The sequence below is a fragment of the Tubulanus polymorphus genome, chromosome 3 (assembly GCF_964204645.1).
Source record: "Tubulanus polymorphus chromosome 3, tnTubPoly1.2, whole genome shotgun sequence".
NCBI lineage: Eukaryota > Metazoa > Nemertea > Palaeonemertea > Tubulaniformes > Tubulanidae > Tubulanus > Tubulanus polymorphus.
This window is the reverse complement of record NC_134027.1, coordinates 27,084,589-27,099,160: the sequence shown is the minus strand read 5'-3', so window position 1 is coordinate 27,099,160 and position 14,572 is coordinate 27,084,589. Positions and strand designations below refer to the sequence as shown.

Genomic DNA, 14,572 nt, shown 5'->3' with positions numbered 1-14,572 from the left:
CAAACGGATGCTGTGTTTTATAATTCTCTTCTTTACTCCACAGATGAATTGTAATCTGTACTTTAGAGGAACAGCTAACCACAGAAAAATTCAAACTAAATTAAAAAAGTATGGAAAAATAAGTTTTTTTCATCAAAAACAAAAAGGGGCAGTAAGTTTATAATCTTTTTTCTTTATTTCAAATGTGTTTAATGTTCATAATTAAGTAATATAGGCGTTGGTAGGAATTATAAAGGGAAGTTCAGATCATAAACACTGAGTGTTTCACATGACAGTTGAGTTGTTTAGCTGATTAATGTATCAATCTCATAGTTAATGAATGATTTTATATTCAACCTGTTTATCAAACGGATGCTGTGTTTTATAATTCTCTTCTTTACTCCACAGATGAATCTGTACTTCAGAGGTTTAGCCAACCGAAGAAAAATTCTCACACAATTAAAAAAGTATGGGAAAATAAAAAAAATTTATTTTATTAAAAACAAAAAGGGGCAGTAAGTTTATAATCTTTCTTTATTTCAAATGTGCTTATTGTTCATAATAAAGTAATAAAAAAAGGGAAGTTCAGATCATAAACACTGAGTGTTTCACATGACAGTTGAGTTGTTTAGCTGATTAATGAACCAATCTCATAGTTAATGAATGATTTTATATTCAACCTGTTTATCAAACGGATGCTGTGTTTTATAATTCTCATCTTTACTCCACAAATGGAGGCAAAACTCTACTTCCGTGGTAGTTCAAATACTAGAAAAATAAAAAAAACAACATGGAAACCATTTGGAAAAATAAAAAGCGTACATTATTAAAAACAGAAAGCAGCAGTAAGTTTATAATTTTTTCTTTATTTCAAATGTGTTTAATGTTCATAATTAAGTAATATAGACGTTGGTAGGAATTATAAAGGGAAGTTCAGATCATAAACACTGAGTATTTCACGTCACAGCTGAGTTGTTTACCTGATTAACTGATCCATTAAAACCCATCGGAAACTTGATGTTTCCTTTTTATACAAAGACATTTACTTCTATATTGCAGTAACTCCTACAACTCCTGAGTAATGTATATTTTCATTGTAGATCACTAAGGTACTGTTTTGTGACGGTATCAGCCGCTGTGGGGATTAGCATCATAGAGGCAAATCCCCACAGGATAAATGGCACTGATGTGTCTTTAAAAATATCGAAGGTAAGCCATACCGGTACAAGCTCCGGAACCAGCGGCCATACAAGCTCCGGAAGAACCAGCACCAGCACCGGTAAATGAACACAAGCAGGTCATTTCATTAGAATGAAGTAAGATATTTATAGGTCTTTGGTGCTGGGTCATCTTCAAACATTTAAACCAAGGATAAACGCATTGACACATTCTGATGGAATTGGGACTATCCTAGGTTTTGTTTCTCCCCACCGGGGGGGGGGGGGGGGGGTTAAATATCTAATTTGTTTAAGTCAATCAAGTTCCATAACTAACCATGGATATCTGGATGAGTTTTAGTGTAAATCATTCGACGACTGCAATTTTGTCATAAATCCCTGAATTCTCTTACAGAATGCAAGAACGCCAATAAAACTCAGGTTGAGGAGTGCAACGAGACGCAGAATAGTAAGTTTTATGGCAGAGAATTTAGCTGAGGAAGCGTCGGCTACGAAGTGCCACTAGACGCCGAATAGTAAGTTTTTACGAGTGCAACGAGACGCTTAAGGGCCATTATTTCCTGTGCATACTTACTATTACATGCTTCATGTATTTTTGGTAATAGACAATGAACGCCACGATGGTGATGATCTGTTCGACTGAAGATGTAAGCACGAGTCACGCTTAGCCTACTAAAAACAATCATATCGGGAAATTATCAAAAACCATGTGAGTCGATAAACTTGATTTCGTCAGTAACCGGCACAGCCCTAAAGTTTGAAGAACTTGTTTCCTGATTGGTTTTATTAGTGTCCGTATGATAGTGAAAAACCTCCAATAGATCTACTGACACCAAGAGTCGACTGCAGCTCTCTGTACAAAAGAGAAGATCCTTTCCAAAACAGTATAGAAATATTTTGTAACTTTTTCTTTAAATGTGAATTTTATTTACAGCAACAGCAGCAATAACCAATGGAAGATTAAGATGATCAATATGAACAGGATTTAATATGGGGATGGAGATGATTGCGATGATGATTATGATATTCATTATTCATGTTTATTTCTATTCATATTATATATTCACAATGTTTTTCATAATTTGTCAATTCTAATTTTGGTGCTATAACTTTAGTATAATCCTAGCGAAATGCATAAACAGTATTCACTATTATTGTATTAATTATGTCGTTAATAAAATACAATTCTCCATAAAATGAATGTTTATAATCGTTATATTTTGTTGAAGAGTTCATCTATAGCGGATAAGCTGGGGCCCAGTTTCACAATGAGGATTTCTTAAAGGACTTTTTGAAATATTAGGATACAAAATTGATTCCGTGTTTATTTCTGCTGAGCTTGAAAGTTGACCCAGACGGTCCCATGACTGTAATAGACCCGGCAGATATAGAAATCAACTGCTATTAAAACGACCAGCTGGCTGATGATTAGGAGAAATAAGTTATCATTTTTGTTTCATTCCAAGGGGAAAATGATATAGGCAATGAATAAGATGAACTTAAAACTAGTAGTGCAGAAGAGGACGGCAGTGACAGTAAATTGTTATTACTTTGAAAAGGCAGTGCTAGTAATCGGTCAAGTTCAGTATTCCATATGACGGGTATATAGAGGTGACGTCATTTATCATGCGGTATGGGATGCAAGTGATGATATATGATTCAAAATAGAAGTAGATTTTTGTTCGTTCGTTTGTTTATTCACTCATTCAGAACTGTTGGTTTCCCAAATTGTTATTCAAAGTGGCTATTCAGCCACTTCCGTAATAGTCTTTGAATAATCCGTACATAGCCAATGATGAATAAATACAATTCTTTTCTACAATATTTTATTATTTCACATATATGAACAGTGCTAGTTACATAGAATGAAAATTCACTTATTTATTGGGCAACGCTGTACTATTTTTACATTCTCACAGCAGCGCGCCGAGTTCTCCACGCCGTTTCATCAGAATTATGGTAAGTTTGACATTTCTGCTGTTGCCTCTAAAAGGCAGGTTCCTGCTGGATAAACGTAGTAACCCTAGTGTTGGCCTGGTGAAAAAACGCAGTAACCCTAGTGTTGGCCTGCAGAATAAACGTAATAACCCTAGTATTGGCCTGTTAAATAAACGTTGTAACCCTAGTGTTGGCCTTGTGAATAAATACAGTAACCCTAGTGTAAGCCTAAAATAAACTGTTAAATAAACGTAATAACCCTAGTGTTGGCCTTTTAACCCTTTTAACTCTTTCCTTGCGAAATTTTTTTTTCTCCAAACAGATGACTAAGTTTAACTATGGTAAGTTGGAAGATTAAACTCACAATATCATGTTGAAACTGTGTCCTAGTTTAGGTGTTAACTCAACAGAACTACGAATCCAAACTAGGCGCCCAACGCGACCATTCACCGCTAGTCACTAACATAACTAGACTTGGGGAAACTAACCTAACCTAACTTGACTACCGATGAAACTCACCTTTGCTGCTTAAAGTCAACAAAAAAAGTCTTCTCAAGTTACCCTGTTTCAGTATCCCTATCCTACGTACATCCCACACGTGTGTCCATTTTAATGTTAGAATCTTTTGGAAAATGCAAACAAGATCAGAGTGGTAAAATCCTTGTGCACCAATAGGGTGCTTAAAAGGAACTCAAAAATTCAATAAAAACTAATAATTTCATAATTTTATTATGCAGTTTCAAAGAAACTTCAAGACGAGACACAACAACAATAAACACAGATACAAATATATCTTTGATTCTTTAATCATCAATAATTCAATGAGACAGAAGGACCAGATTCAACCCACGAGATCAGTTTCATTAAAAGGAATAATGAAATTGGGCAGGCCTTTCCCCATGTACAGTAGGCCCTTTACAAAATTAAAACTCTAGATTTCATAAAAATAATATTGAGACATTCTTGTATAGTAATAGATAAGAAATTGAACAAAAAGAAATTAGGAATCTAAGTAGATGCAGTAATAAGTAAAACATGAGTCATAAATGTATCATACACGGTTTGTCAAATTTGACCAGCAAATATCATGACTAATAGAACAATGTTTCAGCTGATTTTATACACGGATATTAAATGATAAACATGATTCAAATAAATGAATGATAAAATGCAAGAGAACAAACATACTGCACCAGGCAGTAGCTGTACATCGAACTGGATATAAACTAGTTTGAAGCTGTTCATTAACTACAATTTCATGCCTTCTTTGTGTAGATTTATGTTAGTTGCTGACTTTGTACTTACTAGATGCACTTGATAAATGCTCTCTTATGATATCCCAGTTTTTCTAATACAGTAAACCTCGCCTCACTCGGACATGGCTAGCAAAATATTTCTTACATTCTGAAGTAATTTTTCGTATCGCTTGCCTTGGACCAGTTTTCCCAGTCTCAGTTCGTCGGAGTGACGCGAAGGTTACTGTAGTTTTCATCAGGGATATTTATAGTTTATTTCCAGTCGTATCTCTGTAACATTCTTTCGAATGCTTGTTTAGCCTCTGCCTCGTCGTAGGGACGATCAACGCTGTAGTCTAAACGAGCTTTACCATCGCTGATAATCTCTGAACGTATCTGTACCAATATACTCTACAAATATACATATATACAACATCTCAAAACGACCCAATCTACTCTTAGAACGCAGTGCAGGCTACTCGGGGGTCGATCCAGACCGTACTATCCTAAATAGTGGATGGGTTCAGATTTTAGTGTAGAACGAGATATTGCAACCTACTTTTGATCAATCAGCGGCGTAGCTACCGGTGCGGTTAATAATTACCAAGATGGTTCTTCTGATTCGTTCAAATTTGCATTAACCGCCCCCTTCTCACACTCTTCCCCCGCCTCTACGCGTTCATCAATTCATCAATTCCTTCGGCCGCCAATTGGTGCACGCTCCGAACTCTAAGCGCACAGCGCTTAGGCAATGATTTAGCTTTATGTCTGACCAATAATTATTTGGTTGCTACTCCGCTGTCAATCACTAAATCTTTTTAGTTCCAGAAACTACACTATAATCTAAGTAACGCATGCGCCCTGTAGATCCGCCCCTGGTATGTGGGTAGATCGTCACCAAGTCTGGTTAGAGTATCTGAAGTCAACTAACCTCGATATCATTCCCGGGACTCCATCCAGACCGGGTTAACATCTGCATGCAAATACTGCCTCCTATTGTTACATGACCTGAAAATAACCAGTTAAAACAGTTTTATCAGATCACACTCTTGTGTTTAACATCATGACTTGTATGATGAAATAATTACCGGTAAGAAACTTGAATCTCGGTCTAATAACTCGGACAAAAGGTGGAGACATTGGGTATTCTTTAGGAAACTTCATTTCTATATAAACCACAGGCTACAAAATACATATAAACAGCTGACTAACAGGAGGCTGGCAAGTGACTCTCAATTCATTAAGTTCAAACAAGAGATAAAATCATATACTTCTCTTTTGTGGCGCTTTGCATATTCTACTAAATCTTTTCCAAGCTGAGAATCAAGTGGAAAATCTGTCAACTTTACATCCTGAAAAATAACATCATCAAATGCATTAAAATTCATACTTCACCGTCGTATCAAGTGTTCAATCACAACATAACGATAATTACCCAAATATAGAGATTATTACCCTGAGGAGATCCTTCAATTCCAAATTTACCATCGGACTTTTGTAACGCTTTATAATCTGAAAGAAGCCACCGATTTAGAATAGACATATGAAGATGATAATATTCAGTTTTGGAAGATGAAATGATTTTACCTTTTAATAATCTATGTACAGCAGTGCTGGAGCCTTGTCCAATAAACTGTTGATCAGCCGCAGATTCTTCAATATCTCTACAACATCAATATCAATATATCAACAGATATCGAGTGACTATCAATATATAAGTAGTACAGGTAGTATGAGATATCGAGTGACTATCGATATATCAGTAGTACAGGTAGTGTGAGATATTGAGTGACTATTGATATATCAGTAGTACAGGTAGTATGAGATATCGAGTGACTATCGATATATCAGTAGTACATGTAGTGTGAGATATCGAGTGACTATCGTCGATATATCAGTAGTACAGGTAGTGTGAGATATTGAGTGAATATTGATATATCAGTAGTACAGGTAGTATGAGATATCGAGTGACTATCGATATATCAGTAGTACATGTAGTGTGAGATATCGAGTGACTATCGTCGATATATCAGTAGTACAGGTAGTGTGAGATATTGAGTGACTATCGATATATCTAGTACAGGTAGTGTGAGATATTGCAAGTGAGTATCGTCGATATATCAGTAGTACAGGTAGTGTGAGATATTGCAAGTGAGTGTGAGATATTGCAAGTGAGTATCGTCGATATATCAGTAGTACAGGTAGTATATGAGACATCGAGTGACTTCATAATCATTAATTGGCATACGTATACTCTAGAAAGCTGCTATCAGATTGTGTCAGTTAATATAAAGTATTTAGTTCTGTTTAGACTATGGCCATTAGTATAAATGTATCCACTCAGAGTGGATACGCTGTATCCACTCATAATAATTTGAGAAAATACAAACTATCCGTGTAAGGTGAATGTAAGAGAGAAATCTCATAATGATTCAGCCAAAGATGAGAAGCTCTTTAAGAGTAAGTCGCTCAAAATATCTACTCTTTTACTCAATAACTTTTCATGTTTGGCTGAATTTTTGGGATTTCTCTCATGTATCCTGTTCTGATCATATACCTGGGTATGACATGGGCAGATTTCAAAAAACTATTCAAGAAAGTAAGGGATTTTAGAATGGCTTACTTATCGAGGTCATTCAATGAATCATCTTGTTCATCTAGATCACCACTGTTATAATAACTATCAAAATCATCATCGTCCTCATCATAATCTTCTTCTTCATCTTCACTTTCATCTTCCCTATTCTTACAATCTATACACGTAGCTCCCAGTAACTGAAATACAAGTACACACAGCTAGAGGGCAGCACTGTATGGTATATGTTCAGTGTTAATGTTTACTGAAGTTTCTTACCGTTTTCAATTCTTTATCAGCTTTGTTTAAAATATCGGTCAGAGTTTTAGGACGAGAAGATTGTAAAAAATCCGACATTTCCATCTTTAAAACGTCTAAAGTTCGATCTTGATCGCTCCAGATATTCTAAAAATAGAATGCAATCAATTGTTACGGTCAGTCACAGTGGCGGTATCCTCTAAATCGACGGCAGGCAGGAGGATAAGCATTCAAGGCTCATGAGGGGATTTGAAAGGTAGAATAAAGAATATCTTTGAGATTAAATTTAGTAAATATAACTGATTAAGCGGGGCCTTCTCTTCTGACTTCCCAACACTGACTGTACACACTCCTCGCTTGCCAGGAATCCTCTGCTCAGCTCATGCAGTTCAAGTTCAAGTTCAAATTTATTTCACAGAAAGCATGACAGGCTATGTACACAGGTTGAGAGAAAAACAAACAATAAAATTTACAATGCCAACCATGGCTGCATACCCTTCATGGTCTAATAATAAATAGGCCTACATCGCCCACGATTTGTTTAGGGGAGGTTGCTGTTCAGCATGCACCAATACCGATGCAGTACTTTATGTCATGACTTACCCACGATGTTGAACCATCAGGACAATCTATAAAGAATGTCACCGCACCAGCATCAGCAGCAGCAGGCTGAGTACTGCCACTACTGGTGGTACTCTCAAAATATAAACGATTTTCATTTGCAACCGACGATTTTAAATGGAAGTGTGTTTTTTCTGTTTGCCAGGTTTTTGCCTCTTCAACGTAGTCTGTAAATGGTCGATCCATTTCTCCGACCCCCGCTTCTCTGAGTATTACAAACACATCAGTAATAAGTGTCGTAATTTATATTAGTTTGACAGAAACAAGGAAGTAATTTTATTTCCGGGTTAGTGTCACGTTTCAGCAGGAGATGGCGCTCTGAGTCGAGCCACAAAAGTGCTTTTATCTACTGTTTTTGTAAATAATTGTAAATACTGTTTTTTCTTTCATATACCATGGGAATGGTTGGAGTGTAATAAAATATTCGTATTCGTATTCGTATTCGTATTCGTATTCGTATTCGTACAAATCGGTAAATAGTTTATCCAGTGCAGCCGTTCGAGGACTTTGGCAAGCGAGTAATATGTTAGTTCACGTTTTTCCCGCTATCGTAATACATAGGGGCAGCACCAGACAGTATAAAGACCAGTTTATTCCAGTTCGGGATTGGGTCTTAAATCTCTTGTATAACAAATTGTCATATCTCCATCTACCCAGAACCGATAGATTATGCCCCACCTGTAACGTTTAGGCGACGAACTACATTTCATTTTTGACTGTAAATTACTTACCGAATTCTGTAAAAATTACTGAAGTTCAAATACCTTCAACCTTGATGAATCCAATTCTAGCTAAATGTATCAAATTAGGTCTAGATGTATATAGATCCTCCGGTAGTATGTAAATATTATGTTGTAAATAACGTTTGTTATGTTTGAAAATACTTTTATTTCCTGTTTCTGTAAATAGTTGTAAATACTGTTTTTCCTCCATATACCAAGGGAATGGTTGGAGTGTAATAAACATTAGTATTCGTATTAGTATTCGAATCATCGATCGTCACAAGCCCCGAGTAAAACGCGTATATACTACAGGCGCAACGAAAATATATGTTAGCGTCGATCGAACAATACAACCCACACCTACTAAAAGATGTAGACAATTACGAAAAAATTCAGCGACGAGCAACCAAATTAGTACCACATCTGTACGATTTACCATACCACGAAAGACTAAAACAACTAAAGCTTCCATCGTTGAGCTATCGAAGAGCAAGAGGAGATATGATAACTGTCTACAATCTGGTTCATAACAACTACCGCGCTGGAGACTCCTTAGTGCCACGAGATCAACGAAGAGTGAATCTAAGAGGACACTCTCTGAAGATCCAAAAACAGAGAACTAAGAAGGATATCAGGAAATACTCCTTCCGTCACAGAGTGGTGAACAACTGGAACTCGCTCACGGAAGATATAGTGAATGCTCCATCTACAAATGCTTTCAAATTACGTCTCGATAAACACTGGCAAGAAAAGCATTTCCTACTACGGGTCGAGCACTACTAACTTGGACCTGAATGTTATCGGAATTCACGGATGTTGTTATGTTTTCCGCTATTACCAAAGTGCTGGCAATACCTGGCAACTTAAGCGAAACACCGAGGCAATCAAATTTATAGGCCAATAGGCCTTCTTCAATGACTGCGAAAACGATACGATACGATACGATACGATACGATACGAACCACGTTTTAAGAGTCCATGATACGACGTGTAAAACCTGAATGAGATAATATCATTGTAGTAGATCTATTAATTCTATTCTCACTCTTCGGGCGTTAGTTGATCGTTCGTCTGGTCCTAATTAGCCTGCTGAAATGACAAAAACATGAAACCGAGTTCGATTTAAATGGTTACAATCAAATAATAAACACAGAATTAAATAAACCTTTTAAACGGAGCAGTGACTTAGACCCGGACGCCGCCACAAATCGATACCGCCAAACATCTGAAGATTGAGGAATCCAGTCATAGAGTAGCGTTCAGTTGCTAGGGGCGTTGCTAGGGCCATATTTTTCAATGTTGTTTTGTCAATTTGATTAAACGTTAAACTGGTTGGCAAAGCTGCTTCTGTCATAGACTGACCGGTCTTTACTTAAATTTTTTTAGCCGGGCCGACAGGCATGGATACAGGCGAATTTATCTTAGTATCACATCAGATTTGATTTTCCTGATCATTCATTTGAGTCACGTGTAACTCTAATCAAATAAGATTTCCACAACACAGGATCGAATTTGACGACTTGTTCCAATCGGCTGAAAGAAAATACTGCGGCCCCCGCATTTTATTCCCTATGAGTTTCAGTTTCTATTTTAGTTTTGACCATTTCATCAGCTTTTCGAAAAGAAATTGTGAGTGCACCGTATCAAATCGTATCAAATCAGGGCGGATCCGGGGGGCACTGGGGTCACCCAGCCCCCCAGTCCTGAGATTGGCCGGTTCGCGGCGCTCCGTATGAGAGCTTGCGTGAACCAGGCCTACCGATCAGTCGAGTTTGGCGTGAATACGGCGACGTTTTTTAATAAGGCCATACCCCGGCTCAGAGTGAGTGTGTCCATGTCCCGCCCGCGAGACTGGACTCAGTAGTGGACCTGACGCCGGCAGCGGGTGATGAATCTTTTCCATTTTCCATTTTCTTTTTAGAATTAACTTGCAGTAGAAGAAATTTTTTGCTACTATATTTCACAAACCCAACCCGGGGGCCCGAGCCTGTCCTCTTGCTCATCTCAAAAAGTGCTTATCCAACCATGGACTATGACATGGTTGTATCACACCCGCAATATTTATATTGTTCAAGTTTGTATCCATTTTTCTTTTATATGATGATTTAATTTGTGTAAAACCTCTATGTACGCAAAAGTTTTGGTTGGGGTCACGTAATTTATGATTATCTTAATATCTTATCTTGAATCGTCGATCTCTCCGTTCCCGCTGTGGCAAGCGAGTAATAGAGTGCTGCCATTGACTGGTGAAATCTGACACTAACCCGGAAATAAAGTTACTTCCTTGTTTATGTCAAAATGTGTGGTAAAATGATGAATATTTGGTTGCATTTATTGTCAGGATTCGCTATTAGAATAGTGTTTGTATTGTATGGAATCTGGCAGGATCGAACGATGGCGGTTAAATTCACTGACATTGATTACTTCGTTTTTTCTGATGCTGCTAAGTTTATTACTGAGGTATGTATTGTATGTCAGTCATCACTGTGGTGTACTGTGGGTCATAATAACAATTCAATTAATTCAATAATGTCACAAGCGTTTTGTGGTTGTTTCGCTGTCTGTCAGTTCACAGGTGCTCGCCGATATGGGCTTGAGATAGTTCCTGGGGTAATCTATTTTGGATGGTTTTTTGTGGAGAAAAAAATGCCAGCTTCTGAATGTATACACTTTCGATAATGGATAAAAAGATAATGGCTGCTGGCTCCACACAACAATGTCAGGAAATACTAACAAACTTCACCTTTTAATATGAGTAGTGACACTCACTTTTGATATAGGCCTAACAGTTTAATTACATCCAATTGTGAAATTATCAATTTGTGGAATGTCTTTTAGTAACCAGTAATCTTAAAGAACCCCGACAATCAGTGACTATATGAAGGATATTTCGATGATACTGTGATGATAGTAAACTGTTTCCTGTGCCCATCGGCGTGCTCCTGGGGCCGGTTGCATTGTCATGGCTTAGACTTAGGACCAGTCTACTCTTACCAATTTAGTTCTATAGCCAATCTAACAACTTAAGACCAGTCTTAAGATGTGCAACTGGCTCCTGTGGCCAGTTTCTAAACTGTTTATTTATTTTCAGGGTGAATCTCCGTATAAAAGAGCTACGTATCGATACACGCCGCTGTTGGCGCTGATTCTAACTCCGAATGTCTATATCAGTGCGCTGTGGGGGAAACTATTATTCATTACGTGTGACGTTACGTGCGGATATTTAATCTATAAAATATTAGAATTAAGATTGAAGAATTGTAAATCGGTGTGTTTAATATGTGCTTGTATATGGATATATAACCCTCTACCGATCGCTGTGTCGAGTCGGGGAAACGCCGAGTCTATCGTGACGTTACTCGTTCTGTTAACTCTTTACTGTCTCCTCGTACGACGTACAACAATCGCCGCCGTTTTCTACGCCGTTTCCGTTCATATGAAGATCTACCCGGTTACGTACGCTTTACCGATCTACCTGTTATTGAGCGACGGAGTTTATCTGAGAGCGAACAACGCCGAGAATCGTTTAACAGCGATCCTGCTTCCGAATAGAACGAGATTTAAATTTGTATTTACAGCCGGAATTACGTTCGTCGCATTTACTGGAATTTCATATATCTTGTGAGTATGAAATAGAAATTCTTGATAAGATTCATTAAAACCCATTACAGTAAACCTAGCCTAACCCCGACAAACTCATCCTCCCTCGGCAGGGATTCATTCTCTCCTCCTTCGGCAGGGATTCGAACCTGATGGCATCGCTACACTCAGCCACGGCACGAACCCCTGCCACAGTAGACTGGGTGTGCAGGTATATGCGCAGCTTTGCCGCACGAAAACTTGCGGCACCAATCAGATTGCTCGTTACGATAATCGCTGAGGTAAATTTCACGGAAGTATTATAAATGGGAAACCCCGGGCTAAAATAAAACGGGATATCTGATTGGTTAACAATGACATCTTCTAAGCTGCGCGTGTAACTGTGCGCACTCGGTCTAGTGTGGCAGGGTTTCGTGCTGTGACATTCTCAATGATGCCATCAGGTTCGAATCCCTGCAGGGGGAGGACGGTACAAACTGGGATCAGTAAATTGGTCCGAGTTAAGGGTAAGAAAATATGTTATGAAGATCTAATTAGTCACGGGTCGGCAAGATAGCCATGTCCAAATATGCACGAGGTTTACTGTATATACAATTGTGAAAGGTTACTAAATCAATACATAAGAAACAATGTTTCAGACTCTCTTAAGAGACGGTTGTTAAGCGTAAATAGTGGGAGTTCTATTTATGTTTGTTTTTTGTAGGTATGGTGAAGAGTTTTTGAATGAAGCGTATTTGTATCACATCACTAGACGAGACATCAGACATAATTTCTCCGTATATTTCTACATGTTTTACCTGACGGCTGAATCGTCGTACTCAGTCGTGCTCTCGCTCGTCGTATTCATTCCTCAATTGTTGCTGTTAGTCGCGATTTCATTGATGTTCTACGATGATTTGTCGTTCTGCTGGTTTTTACACACCATCGTTTTTGTTACGTTCAATAAAGTTTGTACATCGCAGGTAAATAACACGCTGGAAACTTATCTTCAGATCGAACTTAACCCAGAACTGAGTCCTGGGGCCGATTCCATATACAAGACTTGAGACCAGAAGTGGTCTTAGGACTGGTCTCAAATTGTTACATAGGCTATAAAACTGATGTTCTTAGACTGGTCTTAAGTCTGAGCCCTGACTATGTAACTGGCCCTTGGGCCTAGTCTGTGTAGTCATATATTAGATTTTTAAACCTGTTTAAGACCATCTCGGTTACTATAGTCATTCTAAGACCAGTGTTAGTGTTTATATAACTTGCAGCTCAGCCCTAGGGCGAGTTCCATAGTCCAGACTTAAGTCCAAAATTTGTCTTAAATCTTAAGACTGGGCTTAGATTTGATAGATATGGAACTATGATGGTCTGAAGTCTAAATCATCACTATGGAACCAGCCCCTGGCGCCAGTTGCACAGTCGTGACATAAGTCCAAATGTCTAAAATCTTAACAGTGGTCTTAAGTTGTTTGATTGGTTATAGAACTAAGTTGGTCTTAGACTGGTCTCGAGTCTAAGTCATGACTATGCAACCGGCCCGAGGACGACTGTGCAACCGGCCCGAGGACAACTGTGCAACCGGCCCGAGGACGACTGTGCAACGGGCCCCAGGACGACTATGCAACTGGCCCCTGATGTTTGTGTTTTGACCGTATAAATAAACGTGAAATGTTTGTTTTGAATTTTTCAGTATTTTCTCTGGTACTTGTGTTTGTTACCACTTATACTACCATCCTTATCAATGACCTGGAAGAAAGCTGTGAATCTATTACTGATGTGGTTTATTGGTCAGGTATAGATACTAAATCATTTCATTACAGATCCTGTAAATCATAGTATGAATTCTTTCATGATAGTCATGTTATTCTATTTGTAGGGAGTTTGGTTGTGTCCTGCATATTTTCTCGAATTCAAAGGAATGAACACATTCATGTTTATATGGTTGGCTGGAATCATGTTTTTTCTTATCAATATTTGGATAATATCGAATTTATTACAACATTATCAACATAAATCAATGTTTATTGATGGTAAACAAATGAAAATCTCACCATGCGTTTTAAGCCGAAGTATCAGTAAATTATTTCAAAATATCGACTGATTATTTTTGATATCAAATTTAGATTTTATAGATTCGTATATTTTCGAATAAAATTCATCCGTAGAAATAATTAATCAGTACCGGTATTGTTTTAAGTTTATTTATCGTAAGAGAATTGAAATTCCTGGGTCAGTTGCTGAAAGGTTGGTTAACGATACCCAGTGTATAAATACTGCAGTAGCAATGATTTTTAATGAGGAGTTGGCGTACTATTCCGCACCGCGGCGCTGCTACGCAACTCATTGTAACCAGTGTACGCCAACTATCCACTGGTTATCTTTAATAAACTTTTGAGTGACTGGTTCCTGGTGGCTAACCATCTTCAAAAGCTCGACCTATTGATGGGCCACGCTAGCATTTTGACATTGATTGTTTGT

General features: G+C 37.9%; 2 protein-coding genes and 1 long non-coding RNA gene across 4 annotated transcripts; 2 read left to right on the top strand and 1 right to left on the bottom strand.

The window, feature by feature from the left end:
- The first annotated feature begins 1,032 nt into the window (after positions 1-1,032).
- On the top strand, positions 1,033-2,277 carry LOC141902749 (uncharacterized). The gene is made up of 4 exons (XR_012618936.1): positions 1,033-1,295; positions 1,552-1,672; positions 1,763-1,866; positions 2,092-2,277. It is a non-coding gene; the product is annotated as an uncharacterized LOC141902749 (long non-coding RNA).
- Positions 2,278-3,824: 1,547 nt separating this feature from the next.
- On the bottom strand, positions 3,825-8,074 carry LOC141902004 (uncharacterized). Its single transcript, XM_074789629.1, has 9 exons — positions 7,767-8,074; positions 7,185-7,310; positions 6,954-7,105; positions 5,918-5,994; positions 5,766-5,842; positions 5,602-5,682; positions 5,419-5,512; positions 5,262-5,338; positions 3,825-4,741 (listed from the first exon to the last, which is right to left on the bottom strand). Exons 1-9 carry the CDS (start codon positions 7,968-7,970, stop codon positions 4,604-4,606), a joined length of 1,026 nt encoding a protein of 341 aa, XP_074645730.1. The 5' UTR covers positions 7,971-8,074; the 3' UTR covers positions 3,825-4,603.
- A 2,646-nt stretch (positions 8,075-10,720) lies between these two features.
- LOC141901986 (GPI alpha-1,4-mannosyltransferase I, catalytic subunit-like) lies at positions 10,721-14,243 on the top strand. Of its 2 annotated transcripts, none has more exons than XM_074789597.1 (5): positions 10,721-10,966; positions 11,598-12,127; positions 12,810-13,068; positions 13,785-13,886; positions 13,971-14,240. In XM_074789597.1, the coding sequence occupies exons 1-5, from the start codon at positions 10,805-10,807 to the stop codon at positions 14,193-14,195; spliced, it is 1,278 nt and encodes a 425-aa protein (XP_074645698.1). In that variant the 5' UTR covers positions 10,721-10,804; the 3' UTR covers positions 14,196-14,240. The 2 variants fall into 2 exon arrangements, with proteins under 2 accessions (XP_074645698.1, XP_074645699.1); XM_074789598.1 differs by lacking the exon at positions 10,721-10,966 and adding an exon at positions 11,033-11,116 and having other exon boundaries at positions 13,971-14,243.
- The last annotated feature ends 329 nt before the right edge of the window (positions 14,244-14,572 follow it).